This window comes from Pteronotus mesoamericanus, unplaced genomic scaffold, assembly GCF_021234165.1.
Source record: "Pteronotus mesoamericanus isolate MK-2021 breed Mesoamerican mustached bat unplaced genomic scaffold, CSHL_Meso_final scaffold_21, whole genome shotgun sequence".
NCBI classification, from domain to species: Eukaryota; Metazoa; Chordata; class Mammalia; order Chiroptera; family Mormoopidae; genus Pteronotus; species Pteronotus mesoamericanus.
The window spans coordinates 8222414-8248787 of NW_026555310.1; the positions used below are offsets into that span (position 1 = coordinate 8222414).

The following is a 26374-nucleotide window of genomic DNA, read 5'->3' on the forward strand; positions in this document are numbered from 1 at the left end:
TACACTTAACGTCAGCAGGTCAGAAACTAAGTGTCTGGAAAATTCTCAGGGGACTGGCTTGGGCAGCTGGGAGGATGAAGATGATATTTACCTGAATCCAGAAAACTGAAAGAGAAATACAAGTAGGAGGGGAAGGCTAAGGGTACGAGAAATTTCCAAGTGGAGCTATCAGGTCTGTGGGGTAGAAGGAAAGATCTAAGACTGCAAGAATGAACGTGGGAGTTGTGAACATGGAACCTGTATCTGGAACTAAAGAAGTGAGTGTGAGAAGAGCAAGTGAGAAAAGACAGCTGGGGTGAGCTCTGAGGAAACCTGACAGACAGGAAGGGCTTGGATGGAAGGGGAAAGGCAAGCGAAAAGGTACAGAAGTGGTTGGAGGGACAGAGAAGGGGCCAACCGTAAGATTATTTTTGATTCCCTTCTCCATCACTTCTCATCTCTCTCATCCTTTCTACACCCCTACTTCCGCCCCACCCTATACCGGGATTGTAAGAGCAGTCTAACTGGATGGCTTGCTTTGTTTTTCCTTCCAATGAATGCTGTATACTCCTGCCACACGGATCTCTCCATAGTTGCCCTCTCCAAGTGCGTCTGCTTAATGTACATGCATTAAACGAAATTAAAAATTCAGTTCCTTTATCTCCCTAGCTACATTTCAAGGGTCTCCGCAGCCACATGTGGCTAAGTGACAATCGTGGTGGACAGCCCAGAGTCAGAACATTTCTGGCATCCGAGAAAGTTCTGTTGAACAGTGTTCCTATAGCATTGCTTTATCGTCTCAGCTCAAAGGTCCAAACCCCAAGTTCAAAGCTTCTACATTTGGCGCTAGGCTGTCTTTCTAACTTTATCTCCCGCGACTCCCCTAGATCAAGTCCACAAACGGGGCACACTCACTCCTTTCCATTCTCATTTATTTGTTCATGTAATGCTATCGGGATACCCCCCTGCAGTGTATCCACTGTGATGGTCAGGTAAGGGTCACCTTGGCTAGGCTTACCCAGTCATGCAACAAAACACTAATTTAGGTGTTGCTAGGAAGGTATTTTGTAGATGTGGTTAATATCTAAAATTAGGAGATTATTCTCAGTGGTATGGGTGGGAATCTGCCAGTCAGCTGAATGACCTTAAGAGAAAAACTGAAGCCTCTCTGAAAAAAATTCCATCTATAGGCTGCAGTGCCAGCCCCTGCCCGGGAGCTTCTAGCCTTCCCTTCCTATTGGAGCGCCCTATGGATTCGACCCCACAGCTGCAGAAGCCAGTTCTTTGAGATAAATTCTTTAATACATCTCTTTCTCTCTGTATCAGGTGTGATAATAGACATATACACACATTTAAGTATACACATACATATATGCATATATGTACAAACAAGTGTATATGTGAGTATATATTATCCTGGTTCTGTTTTCTGATAAAATCTTGATTGATGTAGATTGTGGTACACATTTCAGTCCTTACTGAGAAGTTTCCTTCAAAGTTGAGATGTATACCCGTCTTTCAAAAATACATACCTGTTTTTTTTGAAGACAATGATTCTTAATCCTGGCTGCACAATAAAGTCACCTCTGTAAACTTTTTATCAGCATATATAGGTTCTAACAAAGAGCAAGACTGGCTCAGGAAGGTGGGAGGTGGGCCTTCGCTTTTTAAAAGAGCTCGCCAGGCAATTCTGATGCACAGCCAGGGTTGAGAACTACAGTTCTAACTGAGCTCCCCTCGGGCCTTGGTTAAGTGCTGCTGGAACCAGCAAGCACTGCACACTGCCTGACAGTTTTCATTTAACCGACCACCCACCAACATCAGGTGCGTGACGGACATTGGTCAGCTAATAAGACAATGTGATTGAATAAGTGAAAAATTTACTGCAAATTTTCATGAAGCTGATAGTGGTTTATTCAAAATAGTGCATAACTTAAACAGCTCTCATTTCTAGTTCAATTGAAAATTATTAGTAAGAGTTTGTAAGTACTTGACATTTATTTATTGATAGACTGTACTGGTGGTATTTTATAATATTGCTGGGTATGATTCTCAACCCACTGATAATTTTGTAGGAAAATTATTTTACACCTCAGGGCCTGTAACTACTTTTTCAAGAGCATAAGTCCCAAAAGCTCCTGTGTGCTCATAAGAACCAATTCCTGATGCCAACACAATTTGATTTCATTTGAAAGCAAAGGAGCAGGGGTATGGGCTGGGCTGAGCCAGGTAGGGCTGTGGCCATTTCAAGACTGGCTAGCCCTGTCCTGCATGGTGCATTGCCAACTATAAGCATCCATAAATGTTAGATGAGACTTCTCACTGTATTATTATTTCATGAATATGCTTTTAAGATAGCTAAAATGCTTTTCAGCCACTGTGCAGTCACTAAACGACACTCCGGTAAGGAAACCTACGGCTGATTTTTCTGCTTTTTATACACGAAGAGACTGAGGTCCAAAAAGGAAAAGCAACTTTCCCAAAGGGAACAGAGAGTAGAGCTGCATAGGGACAGAGGGCTTCTAATTCCCTGAAATTCCATCTCCCACAGCCTGGGGCAGATGAGTTGGGGAGTAACTATTTTTAGAACGCCTTTCCATTACTAAAAAGAAACCTTCTTTTTTTAAAAGTGAAAACACTTCTCAAAGTCTCAGTACTCCCTACTTGAGTACTTCCTATTTCACAAGACAGTATATCTACGTTTTTGTTTTTGTTTTTAGCAGAAATAAAAGTGATTTATTTATGGTTTAAAATTTTCTAACATTTCTGAAACACATATGAATTATCTTCATAATAAAATATAAAAAACTTTAAAATGTGATTTTGACTACCAAAAATAAATACACGTTCTCTAGATGGTTTGTTTGCTATATTGATCAACCTCCTGCCAGATTCTACCCAGCCTCTGGTGTGCCTAAGTGCTTGTTTGAAAATACTGCAGAGGTAGAACAACTGTCACCCAATGTTTGTGACCTGTGTGGACTTCAGGCAAGTTACTTAACTTCTCTGGGCCTTTACTGTTGATAGGTCTTAGCCCGCTCAAAAGAGTGGTAAAAGAAATAGACTGAAGGTCATTTGCATTGTGGATCATGAGTTTGTTATACAAGGATACCTCTAGGTATCCTGAGTTTGTAACTGAGTTTGTAACTCAGGAAAAGCCAAATGGAAGAGATGCACAGGTCAAGGTATGAAGTAAGGGCACATGGGTTTTTCCATGCTTAATCCCGGTGCTCCACTTCAGTGCATTTACTTTTCAAAAACGCTTCAGACCAACAAAAGTACATGAAATCGTGGTGATACCATTAGTTTCACTGAATGACCTGTCAAAATTTTCATGATGTGTTTTTATTTAAAGGGATTTGGACTTAGCAGTCAAATTTTACTCCAGCTCCAAGTATGGTCCTGACTTGATATATTCTAATTCCTACTAACATCGTCTAAAGATTCATATTATTGGCCAGCCCATTATAATTAATGAAAATGCTCTTTGGTAGTTACTACAATCTGTCAGGTCACATTAATCTACATTTCAAAAGTGACTTGGGAGAAGGAACTTTAAATGCATTTTTTCCTTTTGAGGGAGCTATTAGGGTTTTCTGGATAAAAGCCTATTTATACCTTTTTTTTTTTTTTTTTTTTTTTTTGGCCAGAGACTTAAGGAATACATTTGAGATTTACAGTAAGAATGTACTTCTTATTATTATTTGTTGAAATAAGAAAAACTACAGTTAACTAGTTGAGTTTCAGAAATAAAAAGATTTTAAATTATCTTTCCAAAACCCTTCATTCTTCCAAATTATGAGTTCAAAATATGGGATGGATAGCTGCAATTGAAATCCCACTGGTTTCCCTTTTCAATTTTCCAGGAATCCTGTGAATTCATATTGTATATACATTTCCACCAAGTTCTGTATTTCTCTTTAAATTTTAATTTAATGTGTGTGTGTGTGTGTTTGTGTGTGTGTGTGTGTTTAAGGTCATGGCACAGTCAGGTTATTTACCAGCAGACTCTCAAATTTAACTCAATTCTTTTGCCTCTGTGGGCTTTTTTGGCCATTATTGTAATATGCTTCTAGATGACTTATAATCAAATGAGTTCTATGGTAAATATGATATCACATCTTTGTTCAGAATGCCCAGGGCTCCCTGCTTTCCTCATGCATGTTTCTGTCAAATTAATTTTGACATTCTTCAGAAAAGAGATAGCTTGCTGAATTTCAGATGGGCTACTTTGTGGGGCAGGAATTCACAAAGCATTTTACAGTCAAGGGTTTCTTAAAATTGCAGAATAAAACCAGGTAGAATGAATACTGCTATATGGCGGAAAGGGTTTAATCAATTACATAATTTGGCTGATGATGATAATACGCTAAATGAAGGGAAAAAATAAAAAAGAAAGCAACTCAAACATCAGTGAGCCACACATGTCTTACTGCAGTAGTACAGTCCCAGAAACAACCTCCCTTTCTCTCATTCCCCACTTTCCAAGTCCAGCTACGGATAAAACACGTACGCCCTTCTGTTCCATCACCACTGGCACGTGCTGGTCCAAGCATTCATCATCTCATGCGACAACGTTATCCAGTCTGTCTGTACTTGAACGACTCCAAGGAGCTACATGAGAACACTTTGCTGAAATAAAATCTGTCTGCCTATATATACTTCCTATTCATGGGCCTTAATACTATATTATGTGTTACCACCAATTACTATTGTCAAATACTTAAACTTGTCATCATGTTTTTTCACCACCATGTTGACCCTTCTCCTTTCAATAAGCTTCCTTTTAAAATGGAGCACCCCAAACAGAGGTGGATTTACCAATACTGAATGGGAGAAGCCTAGGACTTTCTTTGTTCTGGATACATAGGTATGAATAAAACCTAGAGGTATTATTACATGCTCAATTCATACTTTGTTTAATTAGCCAAATACTGAACCTTTTCATGTGATCAGTCATTAGTCTCGGCCCTTACGATATTTACTTAAGCAGCTGATATTTATGAATTAGGAGCAGGAGCTTAGTTTAATTCATATTGATTTTCGTCTCCCCTAGAAATTGATTTCCATCCATTACTCCAATCTTGGTAAGATCAGTTGTCTAGATAAGCACACACTCACTAGGCCTGTATTTCTTTATTCTGTATTTAAATGCAATTTTTTTTCCCACACACCTGCTAAAGTCAAAACACACAAAAATGCCTGTGGCTTTCTCCTGCTTTACTGGTCTAATAGTCTCCCCATTTAAAAAGGCAGGGGCAATGTGCTCACTTTGACATGACTTATTTTTATTGAACTCATGTTGGCTCCTGATGACCCTTTCTTTTCCTAACCTTCACTAACCATGTGTTTAAAAATCTTATTCTCTAATATTCCTAGAGATTACTGCTGCAGCTTCAATGTCTCCACTGATGAGGATGCAATCTATGCCCAACCTCGATGCTAACCCCACCAAAGGGAAAATTGTCACATTTGTCCCTTTACTATTGTGGAACTCATCCTAGTCTCCGTATCGCCTCAAGATTACTAATTGTGATTCCATGAGCACATCTACACACTCCTTTAAACACCCTAGTTGATACATAATTTTTCTCATCAGGATATTTAAACTCATTTGGAATAATTATATTCCTTTCTAAAATAGTCTTGTGCAGCATGGGCTTCTATAGCCCCTCCCCAGGGATTGGACCACTTCAATCTAAAGTTCACCTTCATTAGCAGGAGAGACAAAAGTACTATAGAAGCTGATGAGCTCTTTATTCTGTCATCTTGTACCACAAAACTGTCTTCCTTAAATTTTCAACCATCACTGCCTCTTCAGGGTCTAACATAATTCAAAATCAATCTCTCTCTGACCATGTTAAGCCCTTTAAAACTTTTTTTTAAAATTTTTATTTATTGACCTTAGAGAGAGAGAGAGGAAGGGAGGAGGAGAGAAACATCGATTTGTTGTTCCACTTATTTATGTATTCATTGGTTGATTCTTGTATGTGCCCTGACTGGGGATCAAACCTGCAACCTTGGCATATGAGGAAGACACTAACCAACTGAGCTACCTGGCCAGGGCATGTTAAGCTTTTTTTTTTTTTTTTTTTACAAGCCTCAACTCATTAAATCACTCTGGACTTGAGGTTTACTCACACTTTTTAGTTAAAACAGAAAAAATAAGATTGGGGTGTTCCAGAAAAGTATTAGTACAGAATGATAACGTGTTAGCTCTCTGAGTTAAATCGGCTGTAGCAGGTCTGTCTTAGCTGGGCCCAAAAGCCTCATCACCATTTATGACTGTTTCTCTGGGAAAGTACATTCTGCATTCCAAAGAAGTGACTCAGAGAAATTTCTGACCCAGATCTGTGCCTGTTGGACTGCTTACTTTTGCTCCTCCTCCCCAGTCCTAACAAACGTAGCTCCTAAATCTGCCACAGAAAGCAAATGAGTAGATGCCCTTTCCTCCACATTCAAGCAAAGTACACATTCTGGTACCTTTGCTCTTGAATGCACAAAAAGCTCTCAATGTTGGAATGCCAGGTGAGTATCTCTCACAGCGAAAGGGCCAATTTAGCTGTTCTTACTAGCTAGTTTATCTTTGATCTCATTTCTCCTTTTGAGAGTCATTTTTGCCAAAATAATGTTCTTTTGTTTGGCTTCCTTTTGCAGTTGAGTTTCTTTTCTCTTTTAGTTTGGTCAAATTAGTGTCAAATGCTATAAGGAAAACCACCCTTTTTCTCTGTTCAGAGCAGGCCCAAGAGTGCAAGTGCAAGTAAAGAAATGCTCGAATGGAAGGGTCCTGCCTTATGCCCAGTCTTCCAGACCCTGAAGCGCCTGGGAGATTGAGGCAGACCTTGGGACATATGTGGGGTTTCTGGAATTGGCCAGAAAGACCTTGAACTGACCAGAAAATAAACCATAATCTCTCTCAATAGCCTCTGCACTGATTTACTTGCCTTAGGGCTACTTAGACGAGGTCTAGCTTTCTAAGGGAAAAAAACAATTAAATTGAATCCACTTGGAAACAAACCTGAATGACCATCTTGAAACAAAACCTGCAAACAAAAACCTGCAGATCTGTGGGCAGCTGGTTTTGATTTTTCTCTTATACCTTTCATACATCAGGGCAAGGGACTGGACTGACATTCTCTTTGTTCCACGTATCACTTTCAGACCATTACTCCCAACGTTCTTGGGGGAAAAAACTTTTAGGTCCATGCCAGTAGAACATACTCCGAAAGTTTTCCAGAGTCTGTCATCTCCTCCTCGCAGCTGCTGCCCCTGGTTCACCGAAGTCTGGCCCCTGGATCCCATTTCCCTCTCCATTCTGAGTCGTCCATTGTATCACAAGGACATCCGCATCCACAGTCATGACCGATGTACAATGCTGCCTCGGTAGATTGACTTCTTATCACAAATTATCTTCTCCCTTTCATGCACTAACTTGTAATCACTTGAAAAATTCTGTTTCCAAAATCACTTATTCAAGAATCCCTCTTTCTGACCCAACTAGCATCTCCCCTTCTCATTCCATGGTGACTTCAGAGGACCCATGATTTTTATTGACTGATTGACTGATTGATTGATAGAGGGGGAGAGAGAAACACTGATGTGTTGTTCCACTTACTTTTGCATTCATTGGTTGATTCTTATTGTGCCCTGACTGGATATTGAACCCACAACCTTGGTGTATTGGGGAGATGCTCCAACTGAGCTACCCAGCCAGGGCCCATGATATTTTCTAATCAATCTGCAAACCCTCTTTTTCTCCCACCCTTCCTTGTTTAAGGTTACATTTCCCAGCTCATCATTCAGTACCACTCTTCCCATCGTGTTCATTTAACTGGCTGAAGCCTGCTATCTGCTTCCTTGCTGTCTGGCTGATCCTGGAGAAACTGCAGCAGGGCAATTGGGTGTCACTGTAAATTCAGGCTCATTGGCCCCCACACGCCCTCACCCCAGTCCAGACATCCTAGGCTTTTTCTTAGGTTTGTCCAGGTCAGCTTGTTCTCTCACTCTCCGCTACGACTTCAAAGCGCTAACTCCTCCCCCTCAGAGTTCTCCTCCCTCTTGGGAGCTGAAAACTGAAGCTGTGAGATGGGAACCCCCTCCACTTCTTTCTGTCAAACCCGCAAACGAACAGCATGGACCCTCTTGTTGCTGTGCCTTTGGAGACACTGTCCCCCCGACATAGTGCCGACTGCTCCGCAAGCGCTGTGCACGCCGGCCACAGCCTTTAGAGCCACTCTTCTCCAGATCCAGTTGTTTCCCTCACACAGATCCTTCTTATCGATCTTTTAAATTTGTTCTAGTCTCTCTATCAGACAGAAGGAGATCATCCTCGGCTTTCATGTTCTCCTCCAGCTATACCTCTCTCATCCTCCAGCTCTTTAGAGTCAAGCTCCTTGAAAGACAGGTCAATATTTCTTAGTCTTTTCTCCTGCTCATTCTATAATCCTCAGAGGCCCCGTGACCCCAACACTCCCTAGAAACAGCTCTATGTAAGGCTATCGGTGACCTCAATACCTTCTCCGTATTCATCTAACTCAGTGGTTCTCAAATAGGAATGGTTTTGTGCCCCAGGAGACATTTGGCGATGTCTGGAGATATTTGGGGAGAGGTTCCTTTGCATCTTGTCACAACTGGGGCGGGGGTCCTTTGCATCTTGTGGGTAGAGGCCGGGAATACAGCTTAACATCCTACAATGCACAGGGGCAGCTCCCCGCAACAAAGAGTAATCCAGCCCACAAGTCAGGGGTGCTGAGGCTGGGCAGTCCTGCTATGACTAAACCCCTCCCTACACAGCACCCGGAACCACCCAACATTTCTCTGCTTCTGCGCTGCTGTCCTGCCAGTCTCCGGATTTTTTTCCTGCCTCTCTGGTCATTTCCTTTTGCTGCCATCTACTGATCCCTGAATCACTAACCCTCATTCCTTGGAGATTTAAGCTTTGGCTCACTGTTACTTTTTTTAATGCACTACTCCTCACATAATTCTTGGGGATTTTCATATCCATATATGTGACTGTCCCAACATCCTGTCCTTGCAACCCCGCCCTGCCTCACACATTCATTCCAATATTCAAATTCCACACCAGACCTTGTCTGTACTAGTTACTGTAACCTCTCCCTCAACTACAACCATCTGACTCTTCCACTACTGCTTATTATTATTCCAGTTCACTTTCTCCAATACCCTAACTCCAAAAATGATCACACCCCACTAGACTCTCAATCTGATCCTATTGCCTCACTCTCCTCTTATCCCTGGTCCTATAGACCCTTGCAAATACCTGGTAACTCTCTTAGCCTTGTCTTGCTTCACTGAACTGAGTTGGTGAAACCCCCAAATACGTTAAATCAAACTTTTTGCCAATTCCGCACCTGCTCCCCAAAGCGGGACTTGAACGGGAAAAGCATAAAACTGTACGCCCACTTCAAGCGGGCCCTTAGGGCTGCGGGGCAACTATATCACTTCACTCTCAGATGCCTCTCTGAGGCCTCCTCCTCTCTCTGCAGATCTCTTACCTCTTTTCCTTTCTCAGTCTTAGCTAATGCTTCCCATTTTATTGGTAAATAAAAATCAATCAATAGAAAACTTCAGTATGCTCCTACGAGCAAGTCTAATGAACTAAATCCTTCCACCTGAGTCTCCAGACCGGCTTCCCACCTATTCTAAAAGTGAACCGTCCCCACAGCTATGGGGGGAGGCCAGCCCCTCCTCTCGTGGAGTGGATTCCATCTCCTTCCTCCCTCTCGGAGGGCATTCCAGGAATTCTTCCCTTCACTCCTGCAGCATCAGATTTCCTCTCCTTACTGAATTATTTCTATTATCATACAAAAGGTAATGACTGTCATCTTAAAACTAACTAAAGAAGGGGAAAAACTCTTTTCAGCCTAATCCCTTTCCAGATAATACCTCCTTTCTCTGCAACCTTGTTTAGCAAAATCTTTTGGAAAGTGTTATCTAAACTCCCTGTATCCAATTCCTCTTCCTCCATTCCATTTTGAATTCTCTCTAAGGAGGTTGTGGATCTCGCCACTCAGCCAAGACTTCTCTTGCCAAGGTCTCCCCCATATGGAGACACCCAGCTTCCCATCCTCCTGAGAGGCATTTGGTCACTCCCTCCTGCTCTGCTCTGTCTTCAGTGGCTTCCAGGACTCTCCCCCTTTTCCTCCTGCCTCGCTGGCTCTTCCGCCTCAGTCTCCTCTGCTGACTCGTCCTCATTGCCCTGACTGGCAGACACCGGAGCTGCCAGAGCTCACTCCAGCATCTTTTTTTTTTACTCTATCTCACCCTTGCCCTTGCTGCTCTCATTCAGTCCCACAGATTTAAACACCATTTGTGTGCTTACAACTGATAGATCTCTAGCCTGACCCCTCTCTAACTCCTGACTTGTATATCCAATTGTATATCAACATCTATACTTGGACTCCTCAAACTTTACATGTACACAACTGAAATGTGACTTTCCTCTGCATACTCTTCCCTCCAATTGCTCCTTCCGCAGTCGTCCAGGTCGATCACCTTAAAGTTATCGTTGACCGCTCTTTCTTGCACACATCACATCTGATGTGTCAACAAATCCTCTTGGTTCTACTTTCAAAACACACCATGAACTGGCATATGTCTCACTACTGCCATAATGAACACTCAGGACCAAGCCGCCATCATCGCGCCCGAGGAGTCCTGAAAAGCCCAGCAGATCCCCAGCTTCTGCTCTTGTTCCTCCGCAGTCTATACTCAACACAGACAAGGGGATCCCGTTAAAACACAGGTCAGGTCAAGCCACTCTTCTGCTCAGAATCCCCCAGTTTACGCTCCAATAACTTCCCAACCCACTCGGGGCAAAACCAAAGTGTTCAGCATGGCCTATGACGTCTCCACCATCTACTATTCTCACCATCCTGCATCCTACTCCAATCAGACTGGCTTCCTGCCATTTCCTCAAATACATCATGAACTCCCACCTCCACCTCAAGACTTTTGTCCATGCTCCACCATCTGCCTGGAGAAGGCTTCCTCTAGATTTCCAAATAGTCTGCCTCCCTGCTTTCAGGTTTTTCTGCTTGCTACCTCCTCAGTGAGATATGCCCCGAACACTATTTTAAACTGTAACCCTTCCCCCTCAGTATACACATAAAATCCTTAGTTTATTTTTTTCCTTAAGGATTCACCATCATTTGACACATGATGTATATTATTTATATTGTGTTTTATGTCTCTCCCACCAAAATGTAAGCTCTACAAGTGAAGGAATATTCTCTGTTCACTATAGTCCCTCAAATTGTAGACTTCAAATACATATTTGTTAAACGAATTAATATTTTAACTTTTTACTGGGGATCACATATATTTTCATCTAGTTAAACAATATCAAATTTGAATTTCAGGGAATCCAGAAAGTAGTATCTCCCTCCTCAGAAAAAGAGCCAGTTACATGAAATCCCAAACAGGATACTCTTCAGGCCTCCTCCTTCTCATCAGAACCATGACTGCTGATGGAAGGGGACATATATTTACTCCACTGTAATCGTCATCTTCCTGAGTCTATTTTCTAGTTTTAGCTCTCTAAATCCTGGTTTTTCATCATCTTCCCTGGTTTATCCTATTGTAATCCTAATAATCTTTTCCCAGCCCATACTCTATTATTTACTCCAAATTTGGTAGAAGCTAAACAAAGGAAAACATCACTAAGAGCATGAGACGAGAGGTGATAATCTTCCTGCCTCCAAAAAGCCAGGAGAGTTATATATAAATATGAAGTCTGAAAAGGCCAGAAATGGAGATATTACTAGCAAGATGCAAATCATAAAACATAATTTCTTAGTCTTCTCTTTCCCTCCATGTGTTTTCTGTTGACCCCAGCCTGGTTCCTGTCCAGCTTGCTGCAAGCAGATTCACCACTGCTAGATCAGAGTTCTTCCCCCGACCTCATCCCTCACTCCGTGTGCACACAGGCAACCAGGCCTATATGAGGTCCTGGGCCACTATCAACAGAGATATTGAAAAACACTTGACCACTACCCAACTGCAGGGTAGCTCAAGACATGGCCCTGCCATGACCTCCGAGAGCAGGTGGCTGCCTGGCAGCAGCCATAAGGAGTGAGGAAAACAGTGTGTATCTGGAGTCCCAGCCTTCTCGCGGCCCCTGTGTTTATGACAGCCCTGTAGCGTTTTCACACACTACTGTGGCTCCCTCCCCACTGCCGCCCCCTCCCTAACCCAGTAAGGAGTGCCAAGGGCACAGGCGGGGCGGGGCTTCTCACCCAATCCACTGCCTGTCCGTGTACCCCCTGCACAGCGGGTAAGAAACGGCATGCCCACATCTGCCGGTCCTCTGGGTGGTTTTTTTCGGAATATCATGAACAAAAGTGAAACTCCCCAGCTTGGAGCTCCTGCGTTACACCAGCCTTTCCCCTACTAACAGCCCCCACTCCTTGAGGCTTGGAATAAACCTGAGGTCTCCTGGGTCAGCCATGACGGATGAGGCCCTGGACTGAGCCCTTAGAACACCTTTGCTCTTAACCAATCCTGAAAGTGAGAGCACTAGGGGGAGCTTGGACACCCCGCATCTCCATGTTACCACCCTGCAGAATGACCTTCACCTGCTCCATAGCCACGTGGATGGCTTCCATCCCCAGCTCCAAACAGACTGCCCAGTTCTGCCACCTCTGCTTCAAAGTCTGAACTCCACAAGTTTATCGGGGGTATTCGACCCCCAGCCCGGTTCTGGCCAATCAAGTCTGAGGCCTGTCATCATGCACCCAGTCTGCTTTTGGGATCCACGTCCCAAAGAGACGGGCACCCATCACCTGGTTCCAGAGCATCTGGCCATACCACCATGTCCTTGATTAGGTCCCCCGTGAGCTGACTGTTTTGAAAATTATAATGCGATTATAGTTTATTGACAAAAGGGAACAGCATTTGAGGGGATGTTAGAGATATAATAATGTTAAAAAAAAAAAGCATGGTACTGTTTACCTTAAATGGACACAGTGCTACATGTCAATTATATCTCAATAAAACGGAAAAAACAGCACGGGAAACATTCAGAATAAAATGGTACATTAATAGAGCAGGTTATAAAATCGATTTGCACTGTGCTTAAACAAAAACTGAACCGGACTGAGACACTTTCCCAGCACAGCAAGATCACCAAGTTCCTCTCCATAAGGCCAACATTTAGTGGGTCCCTTTCACCTCGTTTACACATCTGTCTCATCTCAGAGCAAGTCTATGTCTAGTTTCAACATGTTTCCAGTTCCTCACAAGCTTCAGGGTAGCAAAAACACACATACCTTGTGTCCACCTCTCTGTTCACCCTTTTCCAGTTCAGCATGGACTGGGGACACATGCCCCGTCTGCAACGGGGCGTGTGGGGTGGAGAGGAGCAGCACAGATATGCAGGGGACAGATCATCGGTGGATACTCTCTGCAGCGAATGAGGCGACCCAAGGGCCTCTGCTGAGCCCCGGGTGGGCTGCCGGCTACCGGCTTCAGGCCACCACAAGGTGGGGGGTGGGGGGTGGGGTTTCACAGCAACATTTGTTTACCTGTCATTCACATAGGCTATCTGGCAATACAGGCTGTGCCTGACTAGTCACATTATAGACATCTGAGCTGGGAAGGAACCCTTGAAGGTGCTTATCATGCCGGTAAACAGGGCTACTCAGCCAGCACCACCCCCTTAGGCCTTGTGTCAAAGGAAAGGACAAAACAGAAATTCCGAAGGAAACAAATGAGTAACGATAAGCACTTTTGTCCTCCCTGTTGGCCAAACTATATAAATATGTTCTGTTGTACAAAAACACTAGGCTCTTGATCCTTCTAAAATTTGAACTATTTGAGGATAAGGCCTGAATAAACATGGTCTATGCCTTGCTTTATTTCAGTTCTGCTCAGCAAGCTGCCAGATGGAGACAGAATACTGATTTCACAGCTCCTTTTACTCTTCTCTTTCTTCTTGTTTTCAAATTCTGCTTTGCTATTGGGTTCTCTTTGCTCCCAGGTTCATATTATCACCTGTTTCTGATTTTAAATTTGGGGCTGGATCAACTTACCTCCTTTTGTCCTTGCATTTGCCTGATCCGTCTGCCCACACCACCTGTGCCCTCTGTTTTCACTGACGCTGTATAACATTCTGCCTACAAAAAGGCTACTTTAAATATCACACCCAATTCCCCCGAGTATCTTATTCTCAAGGCACCTTGTTTACCTCCTGTTTGTTTACCATGGAGGCAGTCGTTTGGGAAACAGATGTTGACTTTGGAGCTGGGAGTATACAGGCTACAGTGATGCTAAGGAGAAAATATAAGCAGTTTCATACATGCCACACAGAGATGTGGCATGCAGTGAGCATCGGATGTGTGAAAATCTATAAAGCACAAGAAAAATCACAGATTCTTCCTTGAAAATGGTGTGAACACACAATTAGAGAAAGATAATAGCCAGGCTATAGACATCGATATCAACCACACATATAAGGAAACTGTGATTAACAACTTCAACTCCACAAATGTGGTCTAAAGAAATGACTTGATAGTCTTGAATGGAAAATACAACTATGGAGATTGAGTCTAACAATCTCTTTTCAGCCTGGAGGTTCTCAGACTCATTTTTAAGACAAGTCTCAACAAGTATATTCTGTGATCCTCGCGTTCTACCCCTGGTCATTCTAGCTTGGACTGGCCAGTCCCCACATCGTGAAAAGGGACATGTAGTAGTTGAAAAGTTAACACTGAAGGCAGAAGAAGGTCACCAGTGTGATTACCAGCGTAGACTGTGGCACAGACAACACTGAGGCATGCCAAGCTCACGTGTCATGATACACGCAGATCTGTTCTTGAGAAAAATCCTTCTATTTTCACACAGGAAATTGGTATGAATTACATGTTTTTACCAAGCACAACACCTTATTGCACAGAGCTCTTTTTAGATTAGATATATTGCTTATAGGTTATCAGAAAAAAAAAAAAAGCAGTTAGAAAATAACAAAGCCAAAAAGAGCCACCATTCCACAAGTCTGTACCAATATCATACTCAATAACGAAATATCTACGTCAATTCTGCTTTGGGGGCTCTAACTGCAGAAATTAGAAAAGCACAAAACTGCTCTGCTACTTTAAGATGCAGGAATATTGGTGAGCATTCACAACTTTCCCTCACTGAAAAGCTCATTGAATATAATAGGGAAGTCATCGAACACCATGTCTTTCTATTACAGCCAAGTGATTTTCACAGTAGGCAATCTGCTAGTACACCACAGGAGTCCACACTTGGAAATGAAATGGCATTGTGGATACAGTTTTATGTGCGAACTCTTTTCAATCCAGAGCACTTGCCTAGTTTCCTTCCTGTTGGCTGCACTGAGTGGGCAATCCATAAAGAGTGAGTGAGGAGAGGAAAAACACATAATGGGTTCCTTTTTTTTCCCGTCTTTATCAATAATACAATGATGCTCTGCCAATTGCTGGAGTGGCGACTGTATATTACACTTTGAAAATAAATCAGAAAAAGATTTTTGCATTGCTAAAGTGGTAGACAAGCAATTTGCAGTGCGAGGTGGGGGTTGGGCAAAAACCAGTAAATGCAGGTGGATCCTGGCTTTTCTACATATCTGGTGAGATAATATGGCACAGGAGTCAGAAACACTTCTTTCCATCCCTCTCTTCAAGTGAATCTAATATAAAATCTATTTAGTGAGGACATTCTGTATAAGGCATCCTATGTGCTTAATTTTCTTTAAACAAGGCATTAATAAAATCACAGTAGCATCTAATAAGATTTTTAATTCCTTAAGTTTAGGAATCATGGCTAACCTTTAATGAGTTCAATTTAGTGAAAGTATTTAGTTCCCCTGTTGGCAGGGATAACCAATAGAGTATTCCTAGCCCTACAAGATGCATCTATATAGGTTGCAGCACTGAAGGCTCCAGAATGCAGTGGGAATCAGACTGGTTAATGGACCTGTACGTGCTCAGCAAAGAGTGGTTTCCGGAGTTAATAACAGTGGAAACTGAAAGCAAAGGTACCAGTGGGGGAGCTTCGGAAACTTGATGCTATTTTACCGCAGAATGAGCTCCCATTGATGATTACAAACAGCATGAAGAACAAGCCTCCAGAGCATGATGCCAAGGCACTCTAGTGCTACAGTAACCTGTTCCCCAAAGAACCAGAGCTTTGAACACACGGTCACTGCCAGGAAGACCTGTGCCAGATGTAGAGACACTGAAGGCAAGAATCCATTAAAAAGAAAAGCTACCTTTTTTCTCTGCTTTGGGAGAAATCTATGGCTAACCATTACAAATACAAGACAGAGTAGTAATACTCACAAACTCCGGGGATCGAAAATCATGCTGACTTCCCAGGCTTCCAAAACTGGAGACATTCATCTGATTAAGGTTTTCCAACACTAAAAATAAACAACAGACATATAAATAAATAAGGCATGAGGTTTCATCGGCTCACGTACTTTTTGCTTTTAACTCAGCAGCACTGGCTTACCAACTATATTTAGCATTTGTGGCACACTTCTAGGTTTACATTATTTAAGACTTTCAGCTATGAGGGGCACTCAGTCTGCAGCAGCTGCTTCATCTATTAGACAATGCCATGCTTGGAGAACGTTAGTTCCCAAGAGTCTCTAGGCTAGATCCACCAAGGGAAGTCTTTTGGCTTCTACAGAGAAGGATAGAGCAACTATATGTTATAAAACTGGAGCTAAAAGCATCTTAGTCTACTGATGTTCACTTTATACTATAATTGAGAGAACTGATGTGAAGTCACTCTGGGGTAGCAATTGTGTTTTAAACCCTGCTGAATAGCACTATCTGGTAGAAATATACTGAAAGACTAATAAATATGTATTAGATACATTAAGAAAATGAAAATGAAAATTAATTTCAGTAACTGACCTATTGAAAATATATGTTCAGGTTATCATTTGATTATGTATTCTATATAAAAAATTATTAGTGAAATACTGTACCTGTTTTTGGTACTAAGTCTTAGAAATCTACTGTGTATGTTATACTCACAACATATCTCAATTTGGACTAACCACACTTCAAAAGCTCAAGAGCCATGTGTGATTAGTGATTAGTGGGTACTATACTGTACAGCAGTGTTGGAGGGATAAAGGAACCAAATCCAGAAGGTGTGCCACTGTACAAGATATTATTCTAATCAACAAGTTCCTGACATGAATACAAGGTATTGTTCCAGATTAAACGATACTGAGAGAATAAAACAACGAATTGCAGTGTGGTTTTGCCAATCGAAAGTCCAGGTTGTCACTACTGACTCTAAATTGGAGGTTCCTACCACTCTCTTCTTAATTTGTTAGAGCAGCTCACAGAATTCATAGAAACATTTGCTTACACCAACCAGTTTATTATAAAGGGTTTGAAGGAGTTCAGAACAGGCCTCCCCAAGATGTGCATGCGGATTATTTTGAACTAAAAGCAACCGACACCCACCGGTCTTAGGGTAACTTTTATCTCTCCCTGAAAAAATTTAAATTGCGAGCCTTGCCCATAATAAGAGCTATCACCAGTAATAAATTTTTATGACCTATCTGTATGGCAGGGCAAATATCTAATCACTGAACATCTGCTCTCCTTATCATCCTGTGAATAACCATCTTCCCCGCTGAAGCTCCAAGCCTCTATCCCATTCCTTGGTTCACTAGGGCAAGTCTTGTGGGACTGAGTCCACAGCCTGGGGAATCTGATGCTCTCCCCAGATAGACAGTGTCAGAATTGACTGAATTGCTTGGTGGCATGGGAAAAAAATACACATCGGTGTTATATACCTTAGGGCTCTTTACAGTTCTGCCTGCCTTTTTCAAAACGTCACTGATCTAAGAGGCTGAACCTGTTGGTAAATAATATTTAAACTTATTTAAATGTTTTGTTACTTAAACTTAAATATTTAAGAATATTTATTGATGTGTATTTAATTAAGAACATATTCCTATGCAATCAAAATTACCTTGTTAGACTTATACCACATTTTACCTTTGTGTCTTCGAACCTCCCACATGTGTGGGGTTCCGGTATGCACAAAATTAAATTTTTCTCCTGTGAACCTGCTTACTATTGATTTGATTAGTAGACTAACCAAAAACAAACAAACAAAAAAAACCTCTGTATGGAGGAAAAATTATTCCTCCCCAACAAGGTATGAAAAAGACACAGATGAAGAGCCAGGTAAAGAGGCACAGAATGCAATGTGTGTGGGGAGGGGAGCAGAGTTTCCACGACCTTCTGAGGGCGCCACTCTCCCCGCATCACCCCATGTTCATCAACCTGAAGCTCTCCAAACTCTGTCCTTTGGGTTTTTATGGAGGCTTCATTACAGAAGATTGATGGTCACTGGCCATTGGCAATGGAGTTAACCTCACCCCTCACCACACCCCTACACACGTCAGGGGGTGGGGCTGCAAGTTTCAATCCTCTGATCACCTGGTGGGTTCTTCTGGCAACCGCTGCCCAAATTTGGTCACCTAGGGGCTTTCCAAAAGTCACCTCATTAACATAGCAAAAGGCATGTTTATTGCTCTTATCCCTTAGGAAGCTCCTAGGGTTTTAGGAGTTCTATATTTCTCATTATAAATCATAATATGAAAGCAATCATTAACAATATATGGCACTCCACTGGATCCTAGCTTGAACAAACCTGGTGTGAAGAACATACTTATCAAAATCAGGAAGATTGAGCATGGAATAAAGCATTATATTATGTTAAGAAACTACTTTTAATTTCATAAAATATGATATTTGGCTTTGTAGTGATGTTTTTTAATGCAAAATAAATTTTTTTAAATCCATTAAAGGCTTTGTAAAAGTAAAGGCTGGGTTCCTATTGATCCAGAAAAATTCCGTACAGTGGCCCAAAAGAAAGTTGGACATATATAGGGCAGATTCACAACAGACCTCTAACTGATTGTTTAACAAAACCAAAATATCCGCCAACAATTCAGCTACCGAATACTTAGATTTGGCACATCACTAAGAAACCCCACAGTATCTGGATTAGATTTTAGGTTCACTCAGAGAGTCTTGTCCATTACACTCATTCCACTGACAACACGAACAAGTGATTCTAACTCCTTCGAAAAACTGAGTTCATCACAGGACCCCAGCATGTGAACCAAAGCAGAAACAGGAAACTGATCACTTGAGCCAAGCCTTGCAGAACAGCAACCAAAGCCAGAATCGAGGTGCTTGCCTCTGAGAACCCCAGGAGGGCAACAGCAATTACTGCACGGTCTGTTACACTTAGAGAACTGTAATGGGATGGGCTGGTTGTTTCCAACATCAGAGCAACAGTTGTCCAAGATAATTATATCCTTGGAGACCACCTTTAAAACTTGCTAAAAATGTGTTTATACTAGTGGCTATGAGGATGTGTTTTTAAACTGGTGTTTTGCAGCTTGATTTACATTAGGAAGAAAAGGCCTAACAATTTTACAGCACTTAGTTATTGAAAAAATTTTATTTGTGGTGTTTATGATACATCGGGTTTTTATGGCAGCACTGGCCAGTCGATGAAACAATACTACAACATTGCAGATATTTTTTTAATGAGCATTATAAGTCTGATGGAGTGACTTGACTTTTGCATTTTATCTTTATATCATTTTATAATTAGATGCCCAATTTATCTATTATGTGTCTGGAGTCAATAGATAAAACAAATCTGCCATTGTTTTATTTTGTTATTTTTTTAATGAAAGAGCAAGTTTTAAAAAGTACACATTTTGCCTAAAGATAGAATTGAGAAACAAGATCTATCACTCAAATATTCTATCAAATTAAAGGCATAATGCAGCTTGAAAGGATTTGTGAGAGAAAATATAAAACTACCGTGTTAGTTATTCTGCTGGTAATGGGAACTAATAGATTTACTGGTTAATGTCAACACAAAGGAGAAACTGTAAATTTGTGAATAAAAACAGAAACAACTTTATTGAAACATCAGCTAGGCAGAAAAAAGCTGTAGTTGTTGCTTTCATGACCTAAAATACTATGGAGAAGCAAATGATTTATGATGCTCACATGATAATTATACTTCCACTACTGAAGGGCTCCATTTTTATTGGATATTCTCGTTTCTGGTAATCTAACACAGCTGAAAAGTTCATTTCTCAGCGAAAATAAAATAGTCAAAATCAAGCTGATACTTTGAGGGCTTTTTATTTAAATAGAGACAGAACAAAGGGAAGAAACTTCAAAAAGGTAAACATTATTTCTTCCTATAAATCATTTTTTAATGTGATATTTTAAAATATACTTTAGAGCCCTGGCCAGTGTGGCTCGGTTGGTTAGAGCATTGTCCTGTACACCAAAGGATGCAGATGTGATCCCCAGTCAGGGCACATACCGAGGTTGTGGGTTAGTTCCCCAATTGGGGCGTGAATGGGAGGCAACCAAATCGGTGTTTCTCACATCAATGTCTTCTTCTTCCTCTCTCTCTAAAATCAATAAACATATTTAAAAAATTTTAAATGTACTTTTAGTATTGTCACAATGCCTTGCTTTATACAACAGAGGTATACCACCTTGAATGGCATCATGATTAGTTCATTTAATTTGGGTACTTGGAATATAAAAAAATACTTGGGATCTCTATGTTATTTGTTCAATAAAAAGCTAACTAAGGAACTGAAAACCAGTTGTGCTAACATGATGAAAAAATCTTTGCTACTGACATGTCAATAGAATTTTGTATGGACGCACAATGAAAGCAAAATTCAAAGTCAGGTTTAATAAACTTCCAATGCCTAGTTTCTATCAGAAAACAGCCAATTAAAAAAAGCCATTATCTATAATTCTTTAGCAAAGAATTTATTATTTACCAGGGAACATAAAATGACCTTTCAGGAAATTCATGGGTAAAAACCAAAGTGCCTGATAAGTAGAGCCCTAGCAATAAAAGCAACCAGAATTACACATCCACACGTCATCTAACTTACAGCACCAGCAGGGAGGTGGTTGGGTCCTACTGACATATTTATTATGGTGGCTGGTTGGCTCTGAAATGATCAGAGGCGTAGTGAATATATGAGAGACCACAGGTAATAACAGACTGGGGCCTGGTACAAAGTGAGCTGGGCATCGATTAAGGGGACTGGCTGGATTCAAGTCCTGATTTTGCAACTTAACTGCATGATCCTAGGCAATAACTTATTCTAGGTTTATTTATCTGAAGCTGGTAATAAAATTACTCTCCCTGGTTATCTGAGAGGGCTGTGTAAAGGATACAAATGACAATTCAAAAACATGTTGTAAAAACATAAAACTCTATGTAAATATAAATTAATGTACACAGAACCAGAGATATGAAAAAAAGTAAATAATTTCCTGGGTTGTTTTTTTGTGTGTGGCACTTCCAAATGTCTGATCTTATCTAATCCTGTTTGCATTCTTGTTTTCACAAATGATAAAAATTCAAGATTATTAGTTGCCTGAAGTCAACCACTAGAACTGACACAATAGGAATCTGAATCTGTCCAATTCTACATTTTTTGAATACAATAATTTGTCTCTTGAGCTGCTATGAATAATTCTAAGGGGCCTCCAATGCTAAATCTAAGTTGATAAGAATTAAGATAGTATTGTAAGTATAAGTCAAAAAAATTAATAAAAAACAGACTAACATATCTTGAAAAACAAATAATGATAGTACAAAAGAGTGAAATTTATTGATACAGTGGTCACAATTAGAAGAACTAATGAAAAAGTTCCACAAAATAAGTAAATGGATATGAACTAGGTGATATGAGTACAAATACCAAGATGAATAAAGTATAGAAAGTGTCCTCAGGAATTCCATGATCTAGTGAATGTACAACTAAAAAAATATCAAAGGTATGGCCAATATCACCTTGGAAATGAGTATATTCACATATGCACAGTGGGCAGGACATCCAGTGATCTGTCAAACAGCCCTATACCTGAAACTGTATTCTCCCATGTGACTAGAAGACTCTGAAAACTGGTTTCAGAGTATATGTAATGTTTGACTTGAAGGTCAACACTCCCCAACCTCTATTCTTAAAACTACCATGCACTTGAGCCCTGATTTCCCATTATTCCATATTTTCCAGATATTATGTAGGTCTGCCCAGTCTCACTCCCCACATTACTTATACCTGAGTCTGTCCCTCAAGGCCTCATAGCATATTGTAGTAGTCTAACTTGATTTAAAAAATTTTTTTTATTTATTGAGTTGAGAGAGAACCATCAGTTTGTTGTTGTGTTTATTTATGCATTCATTGGTTGCTTCTTGTGCATGCCCTTGACCAGAGATTAAACCCGCAACCTTGGTGTTTCACGATGATACTCTAACCAACTGAGCTACTCGGCCAGGGCCTGTGTAGTCGTTTGGTTTCCAGGTCCCAAAATATCTTTCTCTGGCCTCAGTTTAACAGGATCTACAGTATTTTGGTGGCAATTAGGTAGGAAAAAATCTATTATAGAGAGGTTGTAAACTTATAGGCCCTATAACATTAAATGAGATACTAAATTCTAAAATGAGGCCAAAGAGTCATTATTAATGAAAAGAAAGTTAATAATGAAACATAAAACACAAAGACAGGAGACCTTCTGTTCAGACTAAGATGGCTGTATTTTACCACATAGGGCAGTGGACTTGAATTTTAAGACCTCTATGCAGTATAAGTCTGTGGCTTCAAGCACATCCCTAAGTCTCAGTTTCCTCATCAATAAATTGTATATTATAATGCCTACATCAGAAAGTCATTGTGGATAATAAATTGTGGACACATATATAAAAATGACTTGAAAACTGTTAAGTACTCTATAAATATTGGCTATTATTACTTTTTTACTTCAATCTTGAATACATTTTGGCATCCTTAAAATTGTTAGGCACCAATTTTTTCTATGCTACTTTTTACCTTGATTATCCCTGCCATTCACTCCTTTTTTTTTTTTTAACAATGAAATAAAACATAGAAAAAGATAACATTAATTCAGCCAATATTTTTGAATGACCTCAATGTCCTAAGCACTCTTGGCTACTACTTTCAATAAAAAGAAATGTGAATCAGGAAATGTTTCCTCTTTTCTGAAACTGGATGGATCAATCTCTGACCCCAGCTTGTTACTGGCATATAAATGACTGCAATAGTTAAATGAAAAAAAATGAGGCATTCTCCTCTAGTCATTTCTGGAATGCAAATTCCAAATTCAAGTGGATGATTTTCATTAGAGTTCTCTGTTTTTCTAATCTTAAGAAAAGACAAAAGTGCTCTTTGTCGCTCTTGAAAAGCTCCTAGCACTCTTCATTTCCTCAGAATGCAATTTAATTACCTACATAATAATGAGTTTTTATATTTCCAGAAACCTACTGCATTGGGCCACACTGAGACAATGTACACACACAAAGCAGGCTAATAATATAGTGTCCCTTCATGATTGTATTCTTAAAATATTTGGACAATATTTACAAAAAGAAAGGGCCGTCTCTCCTCCACCCTGCCCACTACTCCAGCAACACATCAGACAGACACACATTCCTGCCCAAGCATGAACAACTCCACAGCAGAAACAAAGGGGGGCCAACAGTTCAATGAGTCCCTTGGGCATCTCACTTTCCCGGTCCTGCCTTAAGCGACTACTCTAAGAATTTCTCCCATGCACAAATAATACTAACGTCCCTGAGAGGATCTCTGATAAGCACACTTTTCTCCATCTTATTACATTTCCAGCGATGTTTAGTGTGGTTTTAAGTCCTCTTAGGCACTGTCTTTCCCTTTTCCCTCAACCCACCCCCATTCTCAATAATTGTGTACAATTTTGTGGTGGTAGTTCCATTCATGATGTTGTGCAACCATCACTTCTCCTTCTAAATTTTCTGTATCATCTCAAAGACTCTGTAACCCATTAAGCAGTAACTCTGCATATTCCCCTCCCCTCAGTCCACTAATCTACTTTCTGTCTCTATGAATTTGCCTATTCTAGATATTTCTTAGAAGTAGAATCATACAATATTTGCTCCTTGTTTCTTGCTTATTTTACATAGCATGATGATATCTAGATTCATTCATGTTGTAGCACATATCATTCCTTATGATTGAATAATATTCCATTGTATGTATACCACATTTTGTTTATTTATTCATCTATTGATGGACACTTGGGTTGTTTTCACCTTTTGGCTACTGTGAATAATACTGCAATGAACAGTGGCATACAAATGTCTGAGTCCCTGTTTTCACTTTTGGGGGGTATAAATCTAAGGATAGAATTGCTGAGTCATGCAGTAATTTTGTGGGTAGTTTTTTGAGGAACCATCAAATTATTTTCCATAGTGGCTGCACTATTTTACATTCCCATCACCAGTGTATGAGGATTCCAATTTCTTAACATCCTTGCTGACACTTATTTTCTGATTTTTAAAAAAAATTTTTAGCCATTCTAATAGGTATGAAGTGGTATTTTGGTTTTGATTTGCATTTCCCTAATCACAAATGATGTTAAGCATCTTTTCATGTGCTGTTGGCCATTTGTGTATCCTCTTGGAGAAATGTCAAATCAAATCCTTTGTCCATTTTTCAACTAGGATGACTTTTTGTTGAGTTGTGGGAGTTTCTTATATGCTCTGTGTATTAAACCTAATATACATGTATTATTTCCAAATATTTTCTCCACTCTGTTGTCTTTTCATTTTCTTGAGAGTGTCCTTTGGACAACAAAAGTTTTTAATTTTGATAAAGTCCAACTTATCTATTGTAGTTGCTCATGCTTTTGGTGTTATATCTAAGAATCACTGCCAAATTCAGGGTCGTGAAGATTTACATTTTCTTCTAAGAGTTCTGTGGTAAACCATTATACTTAGGTTGTTGATTCATTTTGAGTTAATTTTTGTATGTTGTATGATATAGAGGTCCGATTTCACTATTTTTAGCATGTGGAAATGCAGTCGTCAGAGAACGACTTGATATTATTTAGTCATAAGAATAATATACCTCATTGAATATACTTGGCACCTTTTCAAAAATCAAAAGGCTATAGATATATAGATTTACTCCTGGACTCTCAATTCTATTTTATTGGTCTATATGTTTATCTGTATGCCAGCACTACACTGTTTTAATTACTGTGGTTTTATCAAAGTTTTGAAATCAGGAAATGTGAGTCCTCCAACTTTGCTCATCCTTTCCAAAGTCATTTCAGCTACTCAGTGCCCCTTGCAATTCCATGTGAATTTGAGTCAACTTTTCCATTTCCATTATTATTTTAATAAACAGTTCTTATTTAAATGTAATAACATTAACAATAACCAATCATATAATTAAAGAGTGATTTTATTTCATTTAACTAATTTGGTGTTGCTTTTTAAAAGCTTGGCTAAGAGAGTTGATGTTCTATAATAGACAAATGGTATTAATTATAGAAATGTGTTCCAACAACCTCTTGGAAAGCTAACACCATCATTTCACTGTCCAACTGGTTCAGGTCTCCTAAGACCCTCAGGGTTCCCTCTTGAATATCACCCCAAATTTGTAGTTGGTGATGGCTCAGCTGAAACTTGGTTCTAGTTATTGACCTGTCAGTTCCCAGATTACAGTGATTATACATGTTCTGGGGATGAAAGAAGACACCACTCCTAAGTTTCTGTTGTCTTTAAACTCAGGACACACGTGAACCATAACTCCATGCTTAACTATAAGAGCAGGCCTGATTTCAAAATCAGTGTTTTGAAGCCTGGGAGGGATGAAAACATAGAAATGCAAGAGGGTGGCAGGGAAACCCCTGTAAGTCCATGTTCCCTTTTCCAACACCTCTGATGCCAAAATTTTTGTGTTTTAGAATTCAGAATTTTTCCAAATTCAAAAGAGAAGTCTCGAGAGGCTACTGGACAAGATGGCAGAGTAGGTAAACACTGTACTTGCCTACTCCCATAACCACTTCAAAATTACAACTAAAGGACAGAATAACTCTCATTGAGAACCACCTGAAGTCTAGCTGAACAGAAGTCCTATAACTAAGGACACATAGAAGGAGCCACACTGAGACTGGTAGGAGGGGAAGAGGTACAAAATGGGCTGGTGCCACACACATGCATGCAAGCACACACATGCAGCAGGTTAAAAAATCAGGAGAGAGATCTCCATCGTGGAGGTCTCTCTGAAGAATGACGTGCCCCAGCCCAGGGTTCCAGTACCAGGAAGAGAAGCATCTGTAATTCCTGGCTTGGAAACTGGCAGGAATAGCAGCTGAGTAAGACTGAGGGCTTCTGGAGTCCCAGGCATCCTCTTAAAGGGCCCACACGGACTTATCTTCTGATATACTCATTTGCTCTGAGCTCCAGGGCTGGTGCAGCAGCTCAAAAGGCATCAGCGATGTACGGGGAGGAAATGAATTATCTGCTT

General features: G+C 40.5%; 1 protein-coding gene across 4 annotated transcripts in view; it reads right to left on the minus strand.

The window, feature by feature from the left end:
- ANO6 (anoctamin 6) overlaps positions 1 to 26374 on the minus strand; it is a 190336-nt gene that overhangs the window by 94558 nt on the left and 69404 nt on the right. For all 4 annotated transcript variants that reach the window (XM_054591205.1, XM_054591208.1, XM_054591207.1 and 1 more), the window contains one exon: positions 16302 to 16381. In XM_054591205.1, coding sequence (XP_054447180.1) covers positions 16302 to 16381 — 80 coding nt within the window. The remainder of the gene's footprint in view (positions 1 to 16301; positions 16382 to 26374) is intronic.